The sequence below is a fragment of the Punctularia strigosozonata genome, assembly GCF_000264995.1.
Source record: "Punctularia strigosozonata HHB-11173 SS5 unplaced genomic scaffold PUNSTscaffold_7, whole genome shotgun sequence".
Lineage (NCBI taxonomy): Eukaryota > Fungi > Basidiomycota > Agaricomycetes > Corticiales > Punctulariaceae > Punctularia > Punctularia strigosozonata.
The window spans coordinates 669,675-685,392 of record NW_006767439.1 but is presented as its reverse complement, the minus strand read 5'-3'; the positions used below and the strand labels follow the sequence as shown (position 1 = coordinate 685,392).

Below are 15,718 nucleotides of genomic sequence, written 5' to 3'. Positions count from 1 at the left end.
ATTATAATTCGCCACCGGTCTCCCAAGGCCCAGCCACTGTGACGCGAAGAAGTCGGCCTGAAGGTTCTGTGGCGGTGGCCGTGAATGCCGTGAGGCAAGCATGGGCGACGATCCGCCACTGGATCCGTGAAGCGGGAGGAACCGCTTCTCTATCAATAAAAAGCAAGACGCTCGGAACAGTCATCCGTGGACGAGTGGTCCGAGTTATGTGTAAACTTGGAGCAGGCGAAGGGCAATCGCGGTTTGTGTGACAATCGCATCGCTGTTTTGTCTATCCATCTGCCTTGACTTCGAGCATCTTCCCGCGTCCGGTGATAGCCGTTGTCAGCAGGTGGGTTTGCTATACGGTTTCCGAGTGGCTCCGACATCGCATGGGCATGAGATAACAAAGAGCCGGGCTTCTGCAATGTACGTTTAGGCGACCGAAACGGTGATACATGAAATCGCCAACCGCTCACACCCCGATATGAATGTGAGCATAAGAGCGCTGGATCGATGTGTCACCCGAACATGATTTGGTTTTCTACATTTGTTTTCCGAAACCGACAGCGTTCTGGTAAGAACGATCCGGATGGATTCACCATCGTCACAACCAGGTTCTTCCCGGCTAAAGCATGCCAATTGCGACTGAATGCGAAGATATCCTGCCGATTTGAGTGCCCCGTCCGTTGACTAGCGCCATCACGCTCACCAAGAATAATTAGGCATGCTCGCCCACCCGGCTCATCTCACGGCCATGCACACCCTCCCACTCCGCTCGCAGCTTCACATACAGGGGCACGGTCGACAGCGCGTCCGGGAGTTCAAACTCCATCGAGGGCGTCTTTGGGATCGTGCTGAAACTCCCGTTTCCCTCGAGTACGACGGCCTCAACGTCCTTGACGTTCGCTATCCCGCGCTGCCTCATGGCGTGATACACGCCCGAAATGTGTATCCGGTTCTTGCGTAGCATGTCGTCCAACACGCGGCCCCGAAACACGAGCAGGGCCGGATCGTGTTTGATCAGGCGTTCAGCGCCCGGCACAGACGCGCACATGAACGACGACACCCAGTCTAGAGCGAGGATGACGAAACAGGACAATACGCCGCGCGTAAAGTCGAGCTCCGGCTGCGTGATGATGCGCGAGATGGTCGAGCCCAGGGCGACGGAGAGTATCCAATCGAAGATCTGTTCCGTATAGCGGATGAACTACCGATCAGTGTTTTGAATAGGACTAGCGCCTCGACAACGCGGATCACATCGCGCTGCACTCGCCGTTATCCCCGCTAGAGATCGAGTTCCTGTGAGCCTGATCCAGAGGAAGACCAGCAATATGACTGCGCTGCCTACGGCGAGAGGATGCGCTTCCGAGTTACCGGACCACCAGTCGGAAACGTGTAGCCAAGCCCCCATACCAAGGACGTTAACGCTAATCTCAGTGTGCGCAAAGTACGTGAGCAACGATAGTTCCAAGCATCCAAGAAAATCGACGACAAAGGTGATGGTGAGAGACGACGTCGACTCGTCGAGGGCGCGCCGGCACCCGTTCGGTGCCGGTGGGATATATTCTTGACGCGAATCTACTTACTGCACCTGCGGTCGCTCCCTTTCGAAGGTACGCCAGGCGTAATACGCCTACACACGGCGCTTGTATAACTCATTTTCACGCCTCCAATCTTAAACCTCCCCCGCCCATAGGCTTCGGTCCTTCACCCATATGGATACTTTCATCGACGAGCGGCGAACTACGGCGAACTGCGCTTCGGAATCGATCCTCAATAGAGGAAGCTACGAGACGGGCCGACCCAAATAACACGACACGACTGCGAGCGGATTCCACCGCCCTGAAAATACAAACAGGGTGCCCGGCGCAACGCGGGATATGATGCATCTGGACCCAACATTACACCCTCAGGCGAGTTCCATGCGATATGATAGAGTTCAATATATCGCGATTTGCAACTAAGGCAATCCTAGTAAGATGTGCCTCAAGGATCATCAACACTTGGCGAAAATGCGGAGGTAGGCCGAGGAACAGCGCCCACCGCGACTTCCAGATGGTCGTCCGGCTGATTGACACACGCGGGGCATCATCCATCATCCTTCAATCCTAGCTCTATGCTCCGGGAGTGTCAGGATCGAGACCCGCTGACTCCGCGTCTTCCCTGAGAGGGTGTGCTTCACGAACCATCGGTGATCTGGTTAACCTTGCTCCTGGAGACGCTTCTGGTCGCCGAATAACTTCCGCCCCCTAAAACGTTCTGCTGTTAACTTGACGTTCTGAACGGCCTAGGTGCAAGCGGCGTTCATCGTCCTGCACTTCTCCGCCGTGACATCAGAAGACATCAAGGGCCATATCGCTTCCGCAAGGCCCTGTACCTAACGTTGTCTTTCACGCACTTATCTCAGGAGCGTTATGACTCACCCGACCACACTTGAGGTTATCAGGCATATACGAGGGAAGATGATTCTGCGAGTTAAGTATGTATTTTAGACTATTGTGGACTGAGTATCGGTTTTGAGCAACAGGGAGAGGCTGATAATGTACAACGAAAGCATGGCCTGATCACGAGAGGAGCATGGATGTCTGCTATGATTGGCAAGGACGATTCAAAAGAAGGGCCTCGTAAATGCTACGGTGAGCTTTCGCGAATTTAAGACGCCATTTCGACGTCCGCATCAGCGCTGGCCACCGAAGGCTGCACCGGGGCGCTCGTATCGCCCATAAACGATTCCAGCTCCTTGTCGAGCTCTTCCGCCGTCTTGGGCTTCTTGCTTTCGCGGGGGGTGCGCGGAGCAGCGCCTCCGCGACCTCTCCCGCCCCTAGTCCGAACTGGCCCCGATCCCGCAGTCCTCGAGGGTTTCTCACTGTAAAAAGGGTGACTATGCCTGCAGGATGGCACGCGGTAGTAGACTCACATGGCGGCACTAGCTTTATCGTCTGCCAGACGGTCGATCAAAGGCGGTTTTTCGATCCTGTTGAGGAGCGACGTAGGCGCGCTGACTGAACGTTGAGATTTGGGAGGTGCTGTGTCGAAGGAGACCCTCATCGGTTTGTCTGGTCAAAAGCAGTCAACGACCTATTCGGACATAGGTACGTGCATTCAGGGTGTCTACCGTTGATTCTGACGCCGTCAAACTTGGCCTTTGCCAAGGCGGCTTCATCGGCGGTTTCGTACGTGACGATGGCGACTCCCGTCGAGCGTCCGCTGCGGTCGTACTGAAGGGATCATTCGGTCGCATCGTATCGAATCGAAAGGAACGAAGTGAACGTGATTGGGACGCGATTCGTGGTTCGTTGCATTCGTGAGGCTCAAACCTTGATCAATGGCTCGCGCACGAGCGTTCCCATGTGGCCGAAAGCATTCTATACGTATTCTTTGGGACCCAGTGGGTATGAAAAGACGCGACTGTCTTCACTCACGATGAGATCTTTCGCCGTCACTTCGTAGTGCAAGCCGGACACCACAAGCCTCGAGTTCGGGGCGGCGTTTGCTGGCGCACTCACTGGAGACCTTCTTCGTTGGCGGTTGGTTCCGGGAGCTTTGTCGTGTAGCCAGGATCCATCCTCCGCGGTAGGCCGGTCTTCATCAGGTCGCTGGTGGCTACGTCTGAGAGAGGCCAACGACATGACAATGCGACTCACACCATACGGTTTGCGAGAACGATCCTGTCTAGTGGCCATAGTAGGATTCAAGATAGAAGAAACCGACGAGTACACGACGTGTGTGCAGAAGGCAAGAACACGTATCGGAGGGGAAAGACGCGCGCGACGAGCTATGTCACTACATATACTGTACTCGCCACTGAAAAGGCAGTGGACACACAGCCATAAATAAGTAGGCGCCCAACTCAAATGACCTTGCCACACTCTTCAGAGCAAAACCAGTTGTATTCCATGCAGCAATGCTTATGCGTTGTGCTCCGGACCACAGAAATGAAAAAAATGAGAATTTAAGGAGCGAGGATGGGTATGCGATAGTATGTACGAAACGTATGCGTAACTGTCCGACACGAAAAGCCGAGTAAATCACCTTATACAACGGCAAATAGTATCGAACGGGCTATGGCGGATCGACTCAGGGCGCCGAAAGAGAAACGGAGGTAGCAATAAGCTCCTCGGCCTTGGCAGAGCGCGGCTTGATCACGTAGTCGAAGTGCCCGGGGTGACTGCGACATAGGAATTAGGAAACTGCCCCTAGATTTGGTCTTGCTAAACTCACGAGAGCAGACCGGAGGTAACATCGACCACGGGGATCTTGGGCTTGCCATTCTCGTCGACAGCACGGGTAACGTTCAACGTCGCCAAGCACGTCGCGACGGTCATGAACAACGACTACAAATAGTGGTAAGAACAACTCCATTGCCACTATACGCGATCTTACCTGGTCCGCAAGCCACCTTCCTGGGCAAATCCTGGAGCGAGGCACGGAGAATGAGATGTCGTAGAGCATGACAAGCAGAAAACGACATACCGACGACCGAACCCGAAGCAAGCAACCCGAGGGTCTCGAACAGAGTCGTCGTAGACGACCTTGCCTTCGGAGGTAGTCTTGAGGTAGCGCTCGGGATTGAACCTCTCCGGATCAGGGTAGGCTTCGGGGTCGTGCAAGATTGCCCTGATCAACTCGTGAATCTCTCTTTCCTTTTGTAGCGCACTGAAGAAGCCTTACCAAGCGTTGCCCATGACGATCGTGCCCTTAGGAATGAAGTATCCACGGTATTCGTTGTCAGCGTTCGCTGCGTGAGGTACACCTGGAACACAGTCAGGGACATGCTGACCTCAGCAAGTGATTAATACTAACTGAGAGGCACGACAGGTTGCCACCGCAGCGCTTCATTGACCACTCCGCGCACGTAAGGAAGGTTCTCCATATCCTCGAAGGTAGGGAGACGGTCACGTCCTACGACAGCATCGATTTCGGCCTGGGCCTTCGTTTGTACCTCGGGGTAAACGACGAGAGCCAGGAAGAATGCCACGGCTGCTGCGACAGTCTACGGAGGATATGTCAGTATGTATTCCTCACGCTCTGGATCAACGGCGACTGACGGTGTCCATGCCAGCTGAAGTGGATGTCAGACATGCAACTCGCAAGGAATCAACATACTGACTGACCGAGATAAGCAATACCAGTAAGGTCGTAGATCAATTGTTCGGTCTCCGTATCGCCAGGCTCCATCTCATCCAGCATTTGCTGCGCGATGGACGGAGGAGCTGTGCCGTCAGCCTGACAAAAATCGTTAGTAACTATGTTGACATGCAGAGAAAACCGCCGTACAATGGTCTTCTTTACAAATTCCATCGGCTCGTTCCTCGCCTTGACGTGAAGAGTACGGCAGTTGGCAGCCTCCCTCTGGAACCGTGCTCCCGGGAACCACGTCGGCACATATTTCACTGGAAGAAATGAGCGTCAAACTCCGATAGCGAATAGTAGCAACTCACACGGCGAAATGAGGTCCACCAAGTACCGGCCGGGGATGGCAGAGATATTCAGCCAATGCAACACGGCCTCGGCGGTGCCGACGTACGGATCGTCCTTCCCTTTGATATCGTAACCGTACAGGAGTTTCATGATAGTGCCGCCAAAGGACTCCCGGATACGTTCGCTGACGTGATCAGGCTCCTTCATCAGCCCTTGCACGAATTGGCGCACACGGCGCTCGACGGTGCCTTCGTATCTCGGGACAACACCGGAGTGCACGTGTGTATGCAACATGCGGCGAGCCTTGCGCCACTTCTCGCCGTAAGGCATCATGGAGAGCAACCATCCAAAATCCATCCTGTACGCCGAGTTAGCGAAGAAGGTACACGGCCTGTCTCGCGACGTACAGTTTAATGATTTGAGAGTCAGGCCGGTCCGAGTATTGCGCCGAACGGCGCTCCATCAAGTCGTTGACGGCCTCCAACGAGTCGAGGATAAGCATCTTCTGGCCGAGGGCCTCCACGTATACGACATCGCCTGCCAAACAATCAGAACTTTGGTTGTAAAGCGTACCAAAAGGCTTACCGTATTGTTGAGCCCACTCGTGATACGTCAACCAGGCCTTGTCTGTAGGAGCGGGAATATCCAACAAGTTACCTATGATAGGCTTCGGTTTCGGGCCAGGAGGCAGAGGAAGGGGGTTCTTCCTGCGAAGACGATCCCAGACGAGCAGGGCCACGACACCAAGGGCGACAACGTTGGAGGTGGTGCTCACGTCCATATCTGCCAATGTACAGAAGGAAGGAGGGAAGCGATGGGCCACTCCCTCGCGCAAAGTCGACGCTTTAGTATCGACGGCAATTCCACGCTAAGCCTTCTGGGAAGACAGCCTGGCCCGCAGCCGTCGCAAGCGCAAAAAAGGGGAGCCGTTGGCCTTCTCCCGGCCAGCCACTGGCGCAAGAATTGTGATACGCGCGTGCTTTACGTCCTGCCCCTTCCCCACGCCGGGATACTAATATTCGATTTACCCGGTTCTCCAGACGTTGTGGGGCAACACGGCGTCCGGCGGTGGTGCCAGTCAAACAGTAATCCCATATGGGTGAGCAGCATTCCTGACGCGTAAAGACGAGAGCTGGGACCCAATCCACAGAATGGCAGGATGGACGGAACGCCGCCAGAGCCCTAGAGGAGTTTCAAAAGAGGGACCGCTGTCCGCGGCTTATCGTTTTGTGGGAAATATTTGCTGCACCTCAAGACCTCGTGCGTCGGTGGACCTACAGCCCCCCCTTCCGTCGGCTACCTACTGACGCAGCGGTTTGTATCCCGTTTGGCCGCTTCGTTAGACGTCTTGCGAGGTTTCACAGCACCCCTGTGGCGGGCCGATATAAGATGGTCGGTACGTTGTCTGTGCGGTACCTACTTACCGCACCGTCTGAGCGCAGGAACTGCAGCGTAGGCGGTACGCGAACTCGAGAACGTTCTAAATTACGTAACATTAAGGCTGCGTTTGGGAACACTTGATTCTGCAAGAATCAGATGATTTGACTTGATTCACTTGCCATACTAGGCAGGACTGCGAGATCAGATAGACATAACTGGACAGGGGCTTGCCACTTTGGTGCGAAAAAAGTCAAATCAGGTCAGAATCAGGTCAGAATCAGGTGTTGTCAAACGCAGCCTAAGCGACGAGGTTCTCAGGGTTCAGGATCGCCAGCGCCACCGGAAGTAAACCACGACCGCGGACATGTCCAGAAGAAGTTCTCCTGCCGATATTCGGGGCTTTCGGACGGTCTCCAGGGCGGTAGCGAGCCTGCTGCAAGTTTATATATTACTTAGCGAGCTGGGATGGCAGTCACCAGCCGTCTGCGCTTCCAGCGCATACGTAGTCGATCAAAACGCCTCGAGGCCTTCAAATGTCCAGCGGCTCGGCCTCTTCTCGAAATAGGTTGATTCGAATCCGGCAGTTGGGTGCCGCAGAAATTGCAGTATTCAGTTCGCCGCTGATTATTAACTACGCGGCGAATGTTGATTTTCTTCTCCTCCCATCGTACCATGGGCCAATACGACTCCACGCTTGGGCAAGTGATTGCCGTATGCTGCATCTGTACTCGGGCTGACCTCCATGAAGAGCGATTCTCCTTGGAACATGGGCTAACGCGATGTTGTATATGCTTGAAATCTTACAGGTGATCCGCCGATTCACAGCCCCTGAAACTCTATGCATGCTCACAGTCGGCTCAGATCTACAGCTGCTTCCGCACATACCCCTCCGATCCCCTCCTTTTGAAGCTGTCAATCTGCTTCCTCCTTCTCGTCGATACAGTTTGTTCTGTGGCGGGATGTGCGACAGCGTATTTGGTAAGGTATCGATTTTCAGGCTCGCCGTTGTCAATTGCTGACTCAGGGATACGCAAGTACTCCGTCACATTCTGGGGTGATTGTTACCTTTCCATACTCAAGGCGAAATACTCATGGCCGTCGACCAGGCAATCAAGCAGGCATCGAGAAACAGTATTGGTCATTCCCAACGTATTGTTCTGCAACGGCTCTTGCAGCCGTCATCGTCCAGTCTTTTCTGATTTACAAATTTTGGAACTTGTAAGTCACAATCATCTGATCAAAAAGTTGAGTAAACATCATGCTGCTCACAGATCGAAGAATTTTATTCTCGTCGCGCTGCTATCAGCGCTATCCCTATGTGCCGTAAGTCCGGTGTCTCATGCTCTGGCGACCGCGTGGCCGGTGAACTCACTTCGTCTCAGCTGGTCGGCGGTGTCTATACGTCGGTCATGTTGGCGTTATTTCCGGGACTCACACAGCGCCATAAGATCATAACACCTGTGTTGTACGTATCTAACTCTTCTTTGATTTGGTCGCATTGATCTGGTGTGGGTCAGAATCTGGATGAGTGAGTCATGTCATGCGCATCTACATTCGTGCTCATCCGCACACTGCAGTATCTTCGACGGTTACTGACGTCTCAATCACCATGGGCCTCGTTTGGCAACTTCGAAGACGGGTCGGCAGCAAATCGCTGCAAGCGACTCAGACGTGAGCTTGTACGCGCAATGCCGATGTGGCGGTCCTAACTTGGATCCGTCTTTAGTATGCTACAGCGCTTGATCAACATGGCCATTCGCACCGGATTTGTCACCAGCTTCTTTGCGATACTGGTCCTCGCTTTCTTCCTTCAAAACGTTGAAGGTGGAGGTGAAATTGTTTGCTTCAGGCCCCGCCTGTGCATCCGCTTAAGTATGTATGTGCAGTTGCCGTCGGACTGAACGAATGCCTTGGTCGCATTTATGCATTGACCATGTTGCACAACCTCAACTCTCGACGTGCTATACGCGAAGCTGGAACTGCGTCTGGCAGCGGAGGCAGTGGGAATCCTGAAACACGCAATCGCGGTGCCATAAACCTTACTCGAATACGTAAGTAATCATGACTGGGTCGATATCCTCGATCACGTACCACGTACCGACGATCGAACATATCACAGGCGTAGATCATCACACAATCACCGCCTCGGACGTGGAAGGAGTCCCGCCAAAACGTAATGATTACGATCCTGAAGATGTAAGTGTGCGCTCGCCTGTATGTATTATCTATCAGTCGGTGTTGACATCCCCGTCATAGGCGACGCAGAGTGATGACGGTAGCGTGCGTAATAAACCCGCCGACGCCCTTTGAAGTTGGGGGGCACTTCTCCTGACTCCTGAGCAGCCCGTGAGGCAGCGTGTCCTATGTCACAATCGTATAATAGTGATCATTACACCCGTCGGTCCTTAGTAGGCACGCAGGCTTCGCGAGTGAACTTGCAATCACCGTTCTGACGGAGCAGACAACTTCACCAATCGTAGGATATCGGATCACACGGGCAGGTCCCACGGTCAAGGAACAATCTGACCACAGTAAGATGAGAATGTGATAGCTCATCGGCTGGCTATTACTTATTCGCGATGGTACTTCCACCACACCCGGTGACCGGCGATTTCTTGTGCAATTCGCTCCGAACCGCTTTACGAATCACAACTGCAAGACCGTCAGGACAGGAGCTTATCCATGAATTTATCCACCCTCCATGAAACGATGAATACGGGATCCGGCTCGAAAGGCCGGTGGACGTCGATATTTTCGAGCACGACGTCATACCCGGTCATTGGTCACTGGCCACTCCCAAGGGTACGGTGCAATTGATTAAGGGGCCAGTATAAGAGACCAAAATGTAACCATACCCTCCTGCCTCTATCTTTCCGCACAAAAGTGCTCTTTATCAGTGGTCAAAAATGTCAGGTACGCCATTTGAGCTCGCCTTCGCCGCGGTTCATGACCAATCGCCTAGGAAATCAAGGGAGAGAGGGGGATCGTGAGTCTCCGCGTCCGCGGCTCCACATGCGGCGGAAGTCGACAAGAAGGTGAATGAGAACTGTGAGCCTCCAGGATTAGCACTGATTAGGGCAGGGAGGGCGCGACGCGTTCCACAATATATCTGGGCATGGCCTTGCGGCTCACAGACAACCATATCGAGTATGCGGTGGTCATCCATGATGGAATGGGTCTCGTGGGTTCTGAGCACGACGAGCACGACGGCGTTCACGGAGATATCATCGACCGAATCGTAAGCCGTGCCAAGGAATACTGCGAAGCGAGAGGGCATTCTGTGAGTGCATATAAAGCATGCATATACACGATATACTCACATTTGTTCGTCAAGATTGCTATGTTTGCAGTTGCGGGGCCTCTAGATGAACCCCTTGCATTGCCAAAGCCTGCGGTAGAGGTCGATCGTGATGCTCCTCCGTCGTTCCTAGCTCGAATTTGGCTAGAGCTCGATGCAATCCCGTTTATCGTCAATTGCCGTAATACGCAGTTCAGTCTGCAGGGTGAAGCGACTAGAGCAATTGAGACTGCCCTTGAAAGTCTTAGTCCTACCACGAAGACAATCATCAAGGCCAGCACCTCCGCTGATCGGCATGAGGTTGAAGGTATAGTGTTACCAATACCTCTTTTTTCGTCAATGTCTGGCACTTATCGCGCATATAGTCGACGCGAATGGACAAGTTCACCTTTATGATCTGAGTCAGCAAGCCGCGTTAACATCTCCGGCCTTATGGGATACCTTCGCAGCACTTGCATGTCCGATAAAGAAGTACGGAACGAAGGTTTCATTCTTCTCCGCTACGCCAAGGGGCGGTGGCGTAGCGCTCATGCGCCATGCGCTGATCCGTGTGTGGCGTAAGTAATGAACGGCTTCATTACTAGCATTATAGGATTCACTCCACCCTCTTGCACAGGTCTCGTTGGCTTGGATATCAGATGGTACGTGCCGCAAGGGGATTCTGCGGTGTTCGATGTCGTACGTGTCTTCTTCGGGATGCCCGATCGTGGATTGAACCTGATCTCCGCCATAGACAAAGCGCAAATTTCACGTGCGTTTCATAACTGTCCCGCAATGCATTCCCTGAGCTTCATAGCACAGAACGTTCTACAAGGAGTAGCCCCTGAAGGCACTAAACTTCGTCCGGAGAATAAGGAGCTGTTCGAGAAGTGGACGCGATGGAACTACGATAAGTTTTGGCAAGGCAAAGGCGGACCCATAGACGTCGACATTGTCGTCATCGATGACCCGCAACGTTCGTTGTGTTTCCTTGCCACTTCCGCCGTGGAGCTGAATATCCTTGTCAGTGACTGCCCTCATTCCGATTATACGTCGTGATAGCCCTAGGACGAAAATCATCTTCCGTTCTCACATCGAAAGTGAGTAGATATGCTTTAATGTACAGCATGCAAGCCAATCCCTTCTCCAGTTCGTAGTGATCTCATTGATGCCGCTGAATCGCCTCAAGTTGACGTGTTCAAGTATCTCTTTGGATATATCAGACAGGCGGACCTCTTTGTCTCTGTAGGCATACCGATCATTGAGATACTTCGTCAGTCTCATTTGATCTATAGCACCCCGTGCCGGAATTCGTTCCCAAGATGGTCCACGAACGCATGCCTGTGGTGTACATGCCTCCTTCCACAGATCCTCTCGATGGCCTCAACAAACCCATTCCCGTAGAACACATAGAGGAATATAGGCGTATGTTCAATGACTTTATGAGATCCAGCACGGGACAACAGTTGGACTGGACCCGCGGGTACATTCTGCAGGTCGCGCGCTTCGACCCTTCTAAAGGTACAATTATCGTATTTAACACTCACAACAAGACTTATCGCTCGTGATCAATAGGTATACCTGATCTCCTCGAAGGATATAGGCGCTTTAGAGAGGAGCTTCTTAAAGACGGTTCAGCGGACGGAAAACCACCTCAGCTCGTCCTGGTGAGCACGTGCGAGTGTTTCAGCTACGGGCCTTCATTGATTCGGGTGATAGATTGGGCAGACATCCATCGACGATCCTGATGGTACAACCGTGATACACGAGGCGCAAGAGATTCTCGGTAGCGACGCTTTCGCCGCCATTCGCGATGATATCTATCTTCTGCGCGCACCTCCCGACGGTCTGTAGCTTCATTTCACCGGAATAAACTGGTCCTGACAACTGCGCGCAGATCGGTTGCTGGACGCTCTCATGCGCGGAGCAGATATCGCATGCCAAGTCAGCACTCGCGAAGGATTCGAGATAAAGGTAAATGTCCTGCACCGTTGGCAGGTTCAATTCTGTTTGACGTGCTTTCTCTTGATCTCAGGTCACCGAGGCCATACACAAGACCAGATGGATCATCGCGACGCGGGCAGGAGGTATTCCCTTACAAATTCGTGACAACATCGATGGAAAACTCGTCCCCCGTGGGGACCCGGATGCTATCGCCGCTGCGCTCGTCGATTTCTACACCATGGGCAAAGATGAAGCCAAGACCGGCGAGTCTCGAGGTAACGAAGTCGAACGGCCGCTTGGCGGACGCTGGGATAATGAGGGCAGCGGCCCACGGGAAGAGCTATTCACGATCGGCAATGCGACAATGTGGCAGGTAAGTCTGCCTACATTAAAGTTGTACTTGAGGGTTGATCAGGCGCGCAGTATCTGTTCTGCTCAGTGCTTGGCTATAGCAAAAAGCAGGTGGAAGAACTACCGGAAGCGCACACCAAACGCTTCGATGCCTTAGGGTTAGAAGGAAAGAAAGACCTCAAAACGCTCACTGGGCAAAAGGTATGGAATCTGCTCAGACAAGCCACAACAGAATGAAGACGCCAATCTGGGAATTTGTATGCTACATCGAGAACGTGATATACGAGTGCGTCGTAGCGTGTAATGTGGAACATACGCATGGCGATCTCGTGTTCTGTAGGATAGGTAGTATTAACCTTTGAGCCTTCCATAAGGGTCCGGCAATCTCATAAAATTACATATCTTCGTTTTGATACTGTAGACATAGAAGTAGTACCCCCTCTACCCTACAAAACACATGGCCAACGCTCGAGGGGAACGTCATAACCCATTATGTACCTCGTTCATGTCCGAAAAGCGACAGGGACCGGCGATCTCGAACATCCCACTAATTCACCCGCAGTCAAAACAACCTATTATTCCTGCGCAGGAAAGAAGCTCAATGCTGTGCCTCCAGTGATTACGTTGCTATGCACAGATTAGATTGCAATGATGTTCCAATTTACAGAAGATACCAACATGTAACGCGAGCGCAATATTCCAACACGGTGCAACATAAGTGATCATGTCATGGGGACGGGCTTGAAGGTCATGATCTCTTCGTACAGAAGCTCCTTTAGCTGCTCTCGACTGATCTCATCCTTGTGAACTGGTAGAAATAGGTTAGGATACACTCGATAGGTGTCAGGGTTCATGCTTACGATCGAACTCGAAGAACTCGGGGTCAAGCGGAGGAGCGACTGGCTCGTCGTCCGGGTCGTGCTAATGTCGATCTAATCAGCTTGGGGGTAGTTTGACTTTAGACGGCAGCACTTACGTAGGCCTCGAGATACGGATGCGCGAGAGCGTCCTCAACCGTTATGCGCTTTTTCGGGTCGAAGGTGAGCGTCTTGGTGAGGAAGTCGACCGCTTCCTTGGAGGCGTTGGGGAAGAGCTGCGCGAAGGGGCGCTTCTTGCGGAAGGGGAGCGCTCGGATGTAATCCCGAGACCGCCGCGTCGTTATTGCGTAAAACTCATCAAGCGTGGGGGTGCCGAGCACGTCAAGGATCAGGGTGAGTTGATGGTGGTAGTCGCGACCGGGGAAGAGCGGTTTGCCACTGAGCATCTCTGCGAGGATGCAGCCTACGGACCACACGTCGATGGCCTGGGAGGCGTCGTTAGTGAGTGAGTGCTCCACAGAAGCAGTGACATGGATATAAACGTACCTTCGTGTACTGCTTGAAGGTCAGCATGATCTCGGGCGCTCGATACCATCGCGTGGCGACGTATTCGGTCATGAAGCCGGTCTCGGTCCCCGAGGGTTCGGCGGTCTTCACGCTGCGGGCGAGGCCGAAGTCGCACACCTTGAGATCGCAGTTCGCGTTGAGCAGGAGATTTGATGGTTTGAGGTCGCGGTGAATGACATCAGCCGAGTGGAGGGCTTTGAGGGCGCGAAGGGTCTGATACGTGAAGTACTGGGCGTGGTCGTCGGAGAGATCCTGGGTACGGATGACACGGTGCATGTCCGTCTCCATCAGCTCTTGGATAACTGATAAGGCATGACGTGAGGGCGCGCAACAACATGATGCGGCCTGAACGCACGATAGACCTCCTTGAATGCTTCCAGCGAGGGTGGTTTGATGATATCGAGGATTGATATGATCTAGCGTTATGCGTGATGAGCTGATGCATAGGCTCGAAGAGGTCGCCACTCACGTTCTCGCTCACGCCGGCCTCACTCAAGAATTTGAGCAGCTTGAGTTCTCGCAGGGTTCGTAGACAGAACATCGAGTGCTCAAAGGGCGCGATCTTCTTTATGGCAACTTTGCGCCCACTTGGTCGATGGACTGCAGAGCAGACGATGCCGTACGCGCCCTCGCCGACGACATCGAGGACCTGGTATTGGGTGCCTGTACGGTGTCTCGGTCCTGGTGAACGAAAAGTTGACGCCGGTCATCGCTCACCGACGTTGAACCGCACTTTGCGTGGCGCGGACTGGGCCTGGGACGCGGCATGGCCGTGCTTGGCCTTCTTTTCCGACGTTGGTTGACTGGACGCAACCGCGGTCGCGCTGGAATCGGTGGCAGTCGACATGGATGGGTGGGTTACGAAGGTTGGGGAACGCTGCCGGTTGTGGTTGGGTATATGTAACGGGGTTTCTCTCGCTTTTGTCGTCTCTCGGTGTCTTGTATGCAACAATCAGAAGTTCTTATCCAGAACATCTCCTTCGATCACCACGGCCCACGGGTCATTGTAACGAGCCACTCCGTCTTCGCCATGGCGATAGATCCCACCCAGACTTGTAGATCCTCCGTCATCCATCGGCTGGTTAACCGTATGGGCTTGATGATCCACCAGATCCCTCCGTTCCGATCAGCCCTGGCCTCGTCTTGCTCGCCCTCTCCATCAAGGAAGCGTAGGCAAGTGGCCGGTCATTCTACCCCGTTCAGCCAGGGTTTGGATCCGAAATAACTCGGTCGAAGTCAGATATAGCGACCGAGACAGGTCTTGTCTTTGTCCCTGCTCCGGCACATTGCTACGACGCCGCCACGGCACAGACACAGACGCCTCGCCAAGGGGTCGGTGATCGATATGCATATGCATATGGCACGATTTGGTACGATGAACCAGTACCCATCTGATCCGTAGCTTGATCCCAACCATGGTTCATCTTCCGGGGGACTCGGCTCGCTCTAACATCGGACTGCCCCACTTCGCCAACTCAAATGCTATTTAACCTGTGCTCTTGATCAACTGCCAAGCGGCGTCTGGCAACCTCATTTGTAACGAGACGTCTATTGTTGGAGATTAACGGTAGCCAAGTACTCAACGACAGGCATTTCCACCGTACGCGTGCGGTCGCCACGACTTGACGCATTCGCCCACAACATATTCGCTTGACCTCGAGTGCTTTACCGTGGTTTCTAAGGACTTGCGGAATGCACGAGGCTGAATCACTGCCGAAGTGACACGAAGCTACTCAGAGCCCGATGCTGGGGGGCTGATGTTCCCAGTTCGGCTGTGCGAAACGTCCTTTGCTCTGACTTCCGGTGGCAATTTTGACGAGCCCTCGCCTCAACCCGGGCGATCTTGGTCAACAGGAAACACATCGATTATTGGATTCGCCTGGGGTTCCGTAATATGTAACTAGTGATCGACATCATGTTGTGTCTATCACTCCATGAAACAGGTTTCTTGCACTCTCTTACACGAACGAGTCTGGGT

General features: G+C 53.3%; 6 protein-coding genes across 6 annotated transcripts; 3 read left to right on the top strand and 3 right to left on the bottom strand.

Annotated features, from left to right (window-relative positions):
- Positions 1-2,452: 2,452 nt before the first annotated feature.
- Positions 2,453-3,665, bottom strand: PUNSTDRAFT_120738 (RNA-binding domain-containing protein; the record flags this gene model as incomplete). Its single annotated transcript, XM_007384235.1, has 6 exons — positions 2,453-2,848; positions 2,900-3,038; positions 3,098-3,200; positions 3,300-3,347; positions 3,405-3,578; positions 3,627-3,665. 6 exons carry the CDS (start codon positions 3,663-3,665, stop codon positions 2,635-2,637), a joined length of 717 nt encoding a protein of 238 aa, XP_007384297.1. The 3' UTR covers positions 2,453-2,634.
- A 394-nt stretch (positions 3,666-4,059) lies between these two features.
- On the bottom strand, positions 4,060-6,184 carry PUNSTDRAFT_134731 (cytochrome P450; the record flags this gene model as incomplete). Its single annotated transcript, XM_007384234.1, has 12 exons — positions 4,060-4,150; positions 4,204-4,316; positions 4,366-4,396; positions 4,456-4,599; positions 4,654-4,735; positions 4,786-4,975; positions 5,031-5,044; positions 5,097-5,208; positions 5,260-5,375; positions 5,424-5,761; positions 5,811-5,940; positions 5,989-6,184. The coding sequence occupies 12 exons, from the start codon at positions 6,182-6,184 to the stop codon at positions 4,060-4,062; spliced, it is 1,557 nt and encodes a 518-aa protein (XP_007384296.1).
- A 1,360-nt stretch (positions 6,185-7,544) lies between these two features.
- Positions 7,545-8,005, top strand: PUNSTDRAFT_68460 (uncharacterized protein; the record flags this gene model as incomplete). The annotated part of the gene is made up of 4 exons (XM_007384233.1): positions 7,545-7,589; positions 7,645-7,761; positions 7,819-7,843; positions 7,890-8,005. Coding segments are annotated over 4 exons (303 nt in total), but the record flags the coding sequence as incomplete, so codon positions are not given.
- Positions 8,006-8,392: 387 nt separating this feature from the next.
- Positions 8,393-9,093, top strand: PUNSTDRAFT_134730 (uncharacterized protein; the record flags this gene model as incomplete). Its single annotated transcript, XM_007384232.1, has 5 exons — positions 8,393-8,454; positions 8,510-8,613; positions 8,670-8,834; positions 8,903-8,979; positions 9,040-9,093. 5 exons carry the CDS (start codon positions 8,393-8,395, stop codon positions 9,091-9,093), a joined length of 462 nt encoding a protein of 153 aa, XP_007384294.1.
- Positions 9,094-9,898: 805 nt separating this feature from the next.
- PUNSTDRAFT_134729 (UDP-Glycosyltransferase/glycogen phosphorylase) lies at positions 9,899-12,592 on the top strand (the record flags this gene model as incomplete). Its single annotated transcript, XM_007384231.1, has 14 exons — positions 9,899-10,063; positions 10,118-10,388; positions 10,447-10,638; positions 10,698-10,759; positions 10,815-10,832; positions 10,883-11,036; positions 11,089-11,160; positions 11,211-11,305; positions 11,356-11,581; positions 11,636-11,727; positions 11,780-11,906; positions 11,958-12,034; positions 12,096-12,377; positions 12,428-12,592. 14 exons carry the CDS (start codon positions 9,899-9,901, stop codon positions 12,590-12,592), a joined length of 1,998 nt encoding a protein of 665 aa, XP_007384293.1.
- Positions 12,593-13,033: 441 nt separating this feature from the next.
- PUNSTDRAFT_52770 (CMGC/MAPK protein kinase) lies at positions 13,034-14,587 on the bottom strand (the record flags this gene model as incomplete). The annotated part of the gene is made up of 7 exons (XM_007384230.1): positions 13,034-13,163; positions 13,216-13,276; positions 13,332-13,658; positions 13,720-14,042; positions 14,096-14,156; positions 14,210-14,403; positions 14,458-14,587. 7 exons carry the CDS (start codon positions 14,585-14,587, stop codon positions 13,078-13,080), a joined length of 1,182 nt encoding a protein of 393 aa, XP_007384292.1. The 3' UTR covers positions 13,034-13,077.
- Between the last annotated feature and the right edge of the window lie 1,131 nt (positions 14,588-15,718).